At 38.7% G+C, this 10,460-nt stretch overlaps 1 protein-coding gene across 1 annotated transcript in view; it reads right to left on the reverse strand.

Moving 5' to 3' along the window:
* LOC131679654 (alpha-protein kinase 1-like) overlaps positions 1 to 9,621 on the reverse strand; it is a 75,528-nt gene extending 65,907 nt beyond the window's left edge. The window contains exon 1 of the mRNA XM_058960390.1: positions 9,303 to 9,621. Within this exon, the coding sequence (XP_058816373.1) occupies positions 9,303 to 9,311 (9 nt within the window). The 5' untranslated portion in view covers positions 9,312 to 9,621. The remainder of the gene's footprint in view (positions 1 to 9,302) is intronic.
* Between the last annotated feature and the right edge of the window lie 839 nt (positions 9,622 to 10,460).

The raw sequence follows: 10,460 nt of genomic DNA on the forward strand, positions 1-10,460 counted from the left end.
TATTTCTCCCATTCAAAACGTACAAGCACTAGTGGCCTTCCCGATAACACAAACTTGGACAAAAAAACGAACATGCATTTGCAATCATCCACACATGCTTACGCCAGCGATCTCGCCAACCTTGAAACACCCGTTTAAAAGTTTTAGTACCTATAAATTTACAAATGCGGTCTTAAGTATTAACTCATCGCTCACGCGATTATGAATCGGTTACGTCCGGAAGTCTCTACCCTCGGTTCAAAAGCCTAGCCTTCAGTTGGACCAATCAAAAAATGACGCGCGTGTTCACTAGATGACACGTTCCATGACAACCTGACCGGGAATTCTAGTGATACGGGGGAACTCTCTTTTAGCATCTGAACCTGGTATCGGATGGTTACTGACAATTAAGCGTCAGAGTCACGGTCCGCACGATCATTTATAAAATCGAATTTATCCACACCACGTTAACATACAAACGCTTGAGCTTCGTCCAAGCATAAACTACGTCCGCGATCTCGTAAACATGAAAACACTCCGGTGATTGATTGTTTTAGCACTTAGAAACTCATAAACGCGGTCTCACTAGTGGTCCCAAAAACATATCTGTTCGCACGATCATAAATCGGTGACGTCCGAAAGTATCTACGGCCGTCTCTACTAGTATAGGTTCATGCCCAAGTAACAATTAAAATTCCTCGGGGATTTATCATTGTTTTATCCTGGTTTTATGAAGGAATCATTAAAACCGGTGATTTTATTATGGTCTTATGCAGCTGTCATCTCATTTGTTCCAAAATTTTACTATAAAACTATGTTATGACTTCCACGATAAAGCTTTAGGTTACAAGTTTATATAGTGGTTGTTAAAAGGTTCTATATACTTTGTTAAAACTGGAATAAAACTAACATACAACAATAAATTAAGTTATAAGACAGTTTTTTCGTAGATTATTGCACGTATTCAGGTTTTAGAATGTCTATATTAAAACCTCTTTAAAATAATTACTCTTGTGAAAGGCATCAGCTATACTAAGAAGTTATAAAAATTGTCACCAGAAGCGCGAATTTTTGTTTACTTGCTTTTAATGTAGTAACTGTAGTGCAAATAAGTTACTTCGAAAATACCGTTTGGAAATGGAATTCTCCCTCATTTTCTTTTGACCCAAAGCAGAAGACGAACCAAGGCAGGTTTATTTCGCCTTTGCAGGTTAATATCTCTTCAGAATTTCTGAATAACCGCTGACAGGAGGATTGGTTTGTTTTTCTCGTTTCTCCAAGATTTTCAAGTTGGTGAATAAAGATGAGAACTTTTTTGTGCGCGCTAATGCAGTTGAATCACGAGAAGCTAATATCATTAATTGTTTCGTTTTTAAAACGTTTCACAATTTGGTGACTTATGTTGATGCTAGAAAACGCATTCAGCAAAATAACATTCGTTAGAAAAATTAGTAAATATCAAAATTAGATCATTTGTGAAAACTATGTCATTATTGGTAATTAAATAAAAACTGATTTGTTTTCTACCTGTTTACAAAAATTGCCGACAAAACAATTTTAAGAACCACTTCTCGCATTATATTACAAAAAAGGAAGTCCATCTGCGTTTTAGTACTATAAACAATAAGTTCATACAAATGCATTTCGGTCTAGGGTCAGATCACTCTAGGCATAACAAATTTTAATCCAATTTGAAAAAAACGCATTTCATTTCCATTTTTGCATCAACTTTCACTCTTTCGCCGAAATATTTGTTCAACAAGCGTCTTACGCTGATCTACTTCGTTCGATACTTTGTTGGATATAGAGGTAGTTTGTTGCAGGGCTTTGACGTTTTACTTTGCGTAGCGTGTAAAACGTCAAAGCCCTGCAACAAACTGCATTTCAAATTTCCATTTTGATGGAAAATATTTAATTTCGTTGTTTTTTAAAAATTACATCGCAAGAGATCTGTCCCAAGATTTCGGTACACAATTTGAGGAAAATCTCTGCGAGTCTTTATCGAACGAGGGCTATGGACAAATCTCGTGCTCGATTGGAATGACACTGACAGTAAATGGTGAGCACACTATAGAGATGGCGAGCGTCTTTATTTTAATCTATCACGCTACTCAAATTTGACAACCGCACCGTTACATAGTAAAAACTCCCACCTTTCATTTACCATCCTGGACAAAGTCACTGTCAGAATAATCAACACGCTTATCCTCAGCTACTCATTGCAACTAAACCGATTTTACTCAAAAATGAGTAAAATTTGTTTGAAAGTTCAATATAATGTCTGATCGAAGTAGGTCATCTCCATCCGACATCTGTACAACATCATTCCGAATAGCCTCACTTACTTTGAGTCATTTTTGACAAGGTACGGTTTTTGTCAGAAACGCGTCAAATCTACTCATTTGTGAAAAAAGTGCACTGAGAAACAAAAATATGCATATTTAGCATACTTTCTATTCTCTTTTCTTCTGCTGTGATTTTTATGCATTTTCATGCATATACTTCTAATAAGCGTTCATTGAGTGGATGGAACGAATATGCCCAATGCATAAAATTTACAGCAGAAGAAAGGAGAGGCAGATAGAAAAGTATGTTATCGATGCATAAATAAAATTCTGCGTGTACCTTGACCTACTTCAATTAGACATTATATTGGGCTTTCAAACAAATTTTACTCATTTTTGAGTAAAAGCGATTTAGTTGCAATGAGTAGCTGAGGATAAGCGTGAAAACCAGTAAGCTGTGGTTTAGTCCAGCATAAAACTTGTCACTCTCAACATAGATGCAGATGTGCCATGATAAACACACTTGCTATATGAATTGCTCAGTTATGATCGTTTTAGGGGGACTTGTCTTATGGAAGAATTATTCAAGTATACCAAGTTTTATAAAAAAAATGTCCCCTTGAAGCAAAAATAGCAAATTGCAAAGTAAAATTTCACAAATACACGCTATCTTGTTCGTTTGAAGGGTGGAATCAAACGTTTTAAGACATTTTTTGAAAGAATCTGCACTTTTTAACAAAACCTTAACATTTTTATTACCAAAACTTGGTTAAGTGTTGTTTCAATATATGCAGAAAAATATTACAGAATGCTCATTTTTAGCAGATTTCATGGGGCGCATTTATTTTGCGTTGCTCTTTCATGATATTTCACCATAAATCCTCAACGGCATGCCTTCTTCTTCTTCCAATTCTGTTTATTTTCCATCGGCCTATAGCCGCTACGAGGCCAAATACCGACGCCAGAGAGGTGACACTCCCACTATCTGGATTGGATATCGACTCACCAACTCATGGACCGGGAACCAACGGCTTTACTTCCCTTCCGAAGGAAGGCGTGACCTCAGATTTTTCTCACCTCTGAAAAATCTCAACGACCTCGACTGGGATTGAACCCAGACCAACTGGGGTGGGTGGCGGTCACGCTTACCACCCAACTATCGGCGCCGTCGGCATGCCTTCAAATGTATACCTTACAATATGGCATTTTGTTCGATGATAGGCATCATGCGATGTTAAGGAATAAAACCACGATAAAATATTATTGAATGGACTTCTTCAGGATGATTTTTCACAGTTTTATGATGGTTTAATAGCGGTCATATAATGGTTTTCCAAACTGCTATGTCAGGAGGTTTTATGGTGTTGGTTTAATATCACACCTAACGAGTAGAATAGAACTTTAATAAAACTATTACGCCTATGATAGTTTTCATAACAAGTTCTACTGATTACAATAAAACCAGGCCAATTTGTCATAACATGGGTTTATAGCAGCCTGTAGGAAGTACATAAGACCATAAGGGTGGCATGGGAGGTTTTAAATATTAGTTTTATTAAACGCTATAAAACTTCAATATAACCAAAATTGTTACTTTCAATTGAACCAATCAAAAAATGACGCATGACCGGGAACCTTAGTAATATGGGGAATCTCACTCTCTTCTAGCATTCAGAACGTTAACATACAAACGCTTTAGACTTTCGCGATCGCCCACACACACACACCAAAGAGCGCGGTATCGTAGGCATGGAAACACCCCGATGATTAAGGGGTTACACCACTGTAGAGCACGAAAAAATAGGCTTATTTCGCGAGTTTTTCTTGACGCTACAAAGAGGTTAATCGAGATCTTGTTAAATGTGATTAATAACATAAATAATGAATCCCACAAAATATTTTTTTCGAGTAATTCCATCACAAAATGGCGGCTGTACAGCATTTCTCCCCATGGGCGTTTTTTTTTTTGGAAAGGGGCCACGGCCGGAAATCTATCACCCGTAATTTTTGATCTAGAGATAAAAACTTAAGTTTTTCTGATTCCTTATGTCAATATTTTGATTTTACGTAAAATGGCGTACTTTTGAGTGAAAAAACGTCGAAAATGTCATAAAAATCGACACAAAATTGTTAATTAAAAAAAGTTAAGCAATAAAAAAATAAAATGACCTACTGGGGAAGCTACAAATTTCCATGTTCGCACGATACTGTATCGGTCCGGAAATCTTTACCTTCGGTCTTAGCATCCTAGGTCCATTCTTTCAGTTGGTCCAAAAAATACGCTCACATTCACTTGACAACACGTCCCATAGCGACATGACCGGGACTCTAGTGATATGGGTACACTTACTCTCTTCCAGCATCTGAACACTAATAAGTATCAAATTCACGGTCCGCGCGCAATAATTCAAGAGTAAACGCGAATATACGAAAGACCACTCGGTTATAAAATCGAATTTATGCACGCAAAGTTACATACACGCTAGCACATGCGAAACACACGTCAATATACAAACGTTCGAGCCCTTCGCGATCATCTACGCACACCTGAGCCCGCGATCTCATACATTGGATAACGCCTCGATGACTAAGTGAATGTTTTAGCACTTGTAAATTTACAAACGCGATCTCAAGAGGGAACCTCTCTACTCTTGACTCTAGCTACCTATGTCCATGCCTTTAGTTGGATTAATAAAAAATGACGCTCATATCCACTAGAAAAGACGGTCCATACTGACATGACCGGGTAACCAAGTGATATGGAAAAACACACTTTCTTCTAGCATCTGAACCGTACACCGCAAAGGAAGTACGTGTCAGATTCACGGTCACCGCGATCATCCAAGAACAAATGCGAAGATGCGAATGAATAATCGTTTATAAAATCGAATTTATACGCGCGAAGTTACATACACGCGACATAACGTTAACGTACAAACGCTCGATCCCTTCGCAATGATACATGTGATCGTGAAGTCCCTACGTCCGCACATATCTGAACCGTATAATGAATATCACATTCAGAATCACGGCCCGCTGCAATTGGTCTTAAGCAGTGCTTTTGTGGGAGCCCTTTCGAGATCCTAGCTCTACAGGTCCAATAGGGAAACTCTCAAAAAAAGTTTAAAAAATATCAAAAATCACTGTGATCCCTGCGAGAGATCTCTGCTTCCGACGGTGGGTCGACGGCCTTGGCCAGCGGTATTTGCTATTAACTGAATTAAGGTAAAGTGAACAAGAAGTGAACTATTTCCAAACAAAACAATTGCACTTGTTGTAATATTTGTCTACGAAAATAGTCCCTTTCATTTTGCTATTTGCGGAAATTGTACATGTGAGCTTTTAGAAACATTATGGAGATATTAGCGAAACGTTTTCAAACAACTCGAACCTCCCGTACCCGGAATAAACACAATTTTTTAAAGTACCCAACCCGACTCGCACCCGGTGGTAATAAAACCCGAACCTGTACCGATTGCAACTGGTACGGATGCGGGTAAAAGTTCCCATACCCGGTTTCTAGACCTTGGCCAGATCGCACATCTTAGACAGATGTTCTGCAAGAGTATCGGATGGTTACATGAAGTTTTCTAAAACATAATCTGAAAAATTTTAATTTTCTGACAACGCTCCATAATCCCCGCTAAACTCCAACGATTTCGCCACCTGGGCACCAGTTTGACACTACCGAACGAACGATGTTTACATTCGACGAGTTTTTATTTAAGCCAACAACATCCAGCCATAAGCATACAGTTCAAATTCAATTTGACGAAAAATTCTAGTTAAACCGTTACTTACCAAGAACGGATGTTACAATTTTATGAAAAAGAAAAGTATTTGGTCTAATGCTGTAATCTATAATCGGCGAGTAGTGCTTGTCCGAAATTTCCCATCAAAATGTATTTTGACAATATGCTTATTAGCCCTAATCAAAAAACAAACGAGATTTTTCGGCAATTAGATAGCCTGAGGTGGTTGTTTCGTGAGCCATATTTAACCCTTTCATGTCCAACTTTTGTCTAGTGCATGAGTTTCAAAACTATTTTTTCTTGAAAACGGTGAGGTCAAGAAACACGAAAAGCCTATTTTCATAAAGATAGATGCTTCCATGGCAGTGCTAGAAGCTGGTCAATTTTTGCCTTCAAATGCCCAATACAATTCTCCTAGAATAATTGCAATAGTCCAATTACGTGGAAAACGTAGCCAACGACAGTCTAAATTGATAAGTTTTATCAGTTTTAAATAATATTGCACCATAGCGAAGATATATGAAAAAAAAAACATTTTCCGTCGTCAGCGTAAACTGTCCCTGGCAGCACTGCTCCATAGGAATCCAATCAGATTAATTGCAATAACTTCAGTTCGAGAGCTGATCCTTATAACTATTAATATTGAAATTAAAGGCAATAATCACATTAATGAGCCTTACTTGTTTTTGTGAGCAAATCTCGCCTCAATCAAAAGTTATAGCTGTTTAAAAACGTTGTTGTCCACAAACAACATGGGCATGAATAGGTTAAATTGTATTTGGTTAATGCCCAGTTTACATTAGTGCTGGTTGCCATCTGCTGGTGCCAGCATGCTGGAAACCAGCACGCTACCAGCATAATGTAAACGCTTGCCAGCAGCTGGCACCAGCAGATGGCATGCGTTTACATTATGCTGGTAGCATGCTGGTTGCCAGCATGCTGGCATCAGCAGATGGCAACCAGCACTAATGTCAACGCTACATAAGCCAAAGAGAACCATGTGCCTTTTTGAGTTACATGTCCAAAAAGCGCTTTCGCAGCCAATCTAGCACTAGAAATACAATAAATTTATGTTTGATAACTGAAACAGTAATCCAAAGCAAATAAGTCAACATTTATGCTAATGGAAGCTCGGTTGGCCTTATTAAAAATAGGTTTTATGAGCAATTTTCAATTTAACACAAATAAAAGATATTAGGTACTAATTGGACCTTAATTATATACATTCATTCACTACCGTTATTCAGCAAAATAATCCATTCGGAAGAATGGCACTCGTCCAAGTAGTGCCATAAAAGATAATCTGAAGTGTAGTCACAGCAGGAAAGTTTCCCGTAACAAGGAAAAATGCACAAAATAATTTCACTCAGTTTCCTCATTATGGAGCGAAATTGCGTAGTGCAACGCATGGGTTAGATCGACTAGCAACGATCCATGTTTCGATTTCGCTATAATCTAATCAGCAATAAAAACTTTCTTGATTGCGTTACGCGATAAGTAGCCAGTTGTTTGTGACCACAAGATATGTTCCTTTTGGGATGACTATGATGTGGTTAACTCGACTACCGTATATTGTTGAAACGTTAAAAAGTACGGTAATGCCAACTCACTCAATGTTTCAAGCTTTATATATCTACGCACAAAATGGTCTCAAATTTTCTCCTTATGAAGAGATATAGTGCAATAAATTCCTGTTAAATCGAGTTTCACTTTTTAAAAAGGATTGTGAAACCAATCAAATCTACAAATGATTTTAAATCCAATGTATAGTGCATCAATTATTTAGAAAAAGTGAACAAGAAATGTGTAGTTATGATACTAAAACATTACGAAACTATTTCCAAACAAAACAATTGTGCTTGTTGTAATATGTGTCTACGAGAATAGCCCCTTTCATCGAAGACTACATATTAAGAAGACTGATATCTCTTTCCTTCCCCCATACAAACGAGAAGCGACAGAGGTTATAGCGCCTCTATTGGAGGAAGGTAGGAAGCTTAATGTAAAAATGTATATGTGGGATGTGCATCACTATTGGAAGTACCATCTTTACCCGCAATTGGCGTTGCTGTTACTGTCTCCAGATTCTGGACAGAGTTGCCAGTCTTCTTGATATGGAGTCTTCGCTTTCATTTTGCTATTTACGAAAATTGGTCATGTGAGCTTTCAAAAACATTACACAGATATTAGCGAAACGTTTTCAAACAACTCGACCCTCCCGTACCCGGAATAAACACAATTTTTTGAAGTACCCAACCCCACTTGTACCCAGTGGTAACAAAACTCGAACCTGTACCGATTGCAACTGGTACGGATGCGGGTAAAAGGTTCCAATACCCGCTCACATATATTGAAATCCAATGAAAAACCATACTGTATTTAGCTATCCTTGCAAAACTACTCAACACCGTTTTAGCGGGTTACTGACGATTGCCTTTCGAAAGTTCCGGGTATTCTCCGTTGCAAACATCCATGATTGCAACACACCGATGGCTTCGTCGATCGGCAAACTTGTCCAACCTGAACATTTAATGTTAGTTTGAATGAATCCGAATACTGGCAACTTATTATTGTTGTACATCGATCATGCAACTCAGCTCCGGGGGTTGGCTCAGGGAGCCACGAAACAATGAACATTATTCAATTTTCCACTACTGCACCGGTTGACGCAGCCAATGATCCATCGAACATTTTCGATCTTTCTGCTCCCCGGTGCATCCATGTTGTTACTCGAGGCGTACGAATGCAAGAAAGCAAAAAAAAATACAGCGAATTCGCGGCATTCGAAGTTTTGTTTACCTCGCTCAATTCCGTAAGCGATCTTGCATGCACGTAACTCGCCTGAAGTACCTATTGGTACACTGCACTGATGCATTCCCTTTCGGAGGACGATCACCTATTAAAACTGTAACACAAACGGATCGATGGGAACCTGAACCTGCACCGACCAATCAAACTCAACCTATGGTTTCGGTATTGCATTTCCCATTTATTTCAATTATATGGTTGAATGCAGCTCCACGTCGTCTTTCTCACAAGCTCTGAAAAAGTGGATTCCATTCAGGCCTGAATTCTATCCACATTAGTTTGGCGGAAAATAAACGGAATCGATTCAATTGAGACCTACTGCTGTCCTGGAAGATTTATTCGCAGATCATTACCCATCATTATTACATCTGATAGTTTCGATAGATTTATATGAACATGGGTTCACCGCTGTGAATCGTTGAAGGCACTATTTGATTTTCATATTGATTTAGTTGGAAAAAAAAACAATGTCACTCACCCACTGCATTGCGACACTTTATATTGTTATTCGGACACCTTCAAACAACTGCTCTCTATCTCTTCAGCACCCAATCAGCAACTACGATCAATGTTGGTATGTTTTTCACAGATTCTGTCTTCGTTGAAACCGCTTCAGAACTTCTGTTCTCACTACACGCAGCACTGCCTCTTAGGCTTTCTTTTTTCCCGAAACAGTATTGACCAATCAGGTCAGATTAGCGCATTCCAGCACCAAACAAAGGCACAAAACCAATGAACCACCCGAAAATAATAATAGTCCATCGAAACTCCCGGAAAGTCGCGTCTACTCGCGTCGGATGTCGTTACCAGACTGATCTCTAGCGGATGGTAAGTCTCGAGAAATTTTCGGTGTCCCGAGATTATGTTATGGCACTTTGCTGCCCCGTCTTCTCCCATCAGGCTGTGGGTCCGCGAGATGCAGCAGCATGATCCACCGATATACTCTCCGGTCGGCACACGTGGAGTTGTAGGTATACCTATGCATCTGTGGGGCTCCCACGAGAGTCGATCAAGCGAGAGCGAAAATGTTCGATGTTTTTCTTCTGTTGCGATGTTTTCTTTGTGGTCCCTGTGCTCTCGTGTTTCTATTTGTACCATTTGTATCTAGTAGAATTGAGCCCCAATATTTTCATCTTTGGGTTGCATCTTCTGCTGCTGCTACTGCTGCTTCTACTGCGGCAGCATTTGTTTTGGTTGTCCGTTTCGTTGATCGTCAAGCTGCGTCATTATGATGAGGTGTGATGTAAAGTTCAGCGCACTTGATTTTTTTTGTTACACTTTGCTGTGTTTATTTTTGCAGCTACGCAAGCGTTGTATATGAGAAGAGACAATTATATTTTTTTAACTAATTATAATTTAGTTCAACATTGCTTCGTTTTATGGCTTGAATGGAAGACAGATGGATTATTTGTATTCCCAAGGCTAACGGAAATGTCAAGAAGGTGTCCGGTTAAATTGTTTTTGTACTGGTATGGCTTGTATATTTGGTAAGGCACAAGTTCACGCATATTTCATAAGATAAGTCTGAAAAAAAACGATAAAATCGGATTCTATCATAATTTCACATTACTGAGGTTCCTAAACCCTACATTTTTTTTCACAGAGAGTTTTTTTCCATCATGAACGGTTTTCGTTT

The sequence above is a fragment of the Topomyia yanbarensis genome, chromosome 1 (assembly GCF_030247195.1).
Source record: "Topomyia yanbarensis strain Yona2022 chromosome 1, ASM3024719v1, whole genome shotgun sequence".
In the NCBI taxonomy this organism is placed as follows: Eukaryota; Metazoa; Arthropoda; class Insecta; order Diptera; family Culicidae; genus Topomyia; species Topomyia yanbarensis.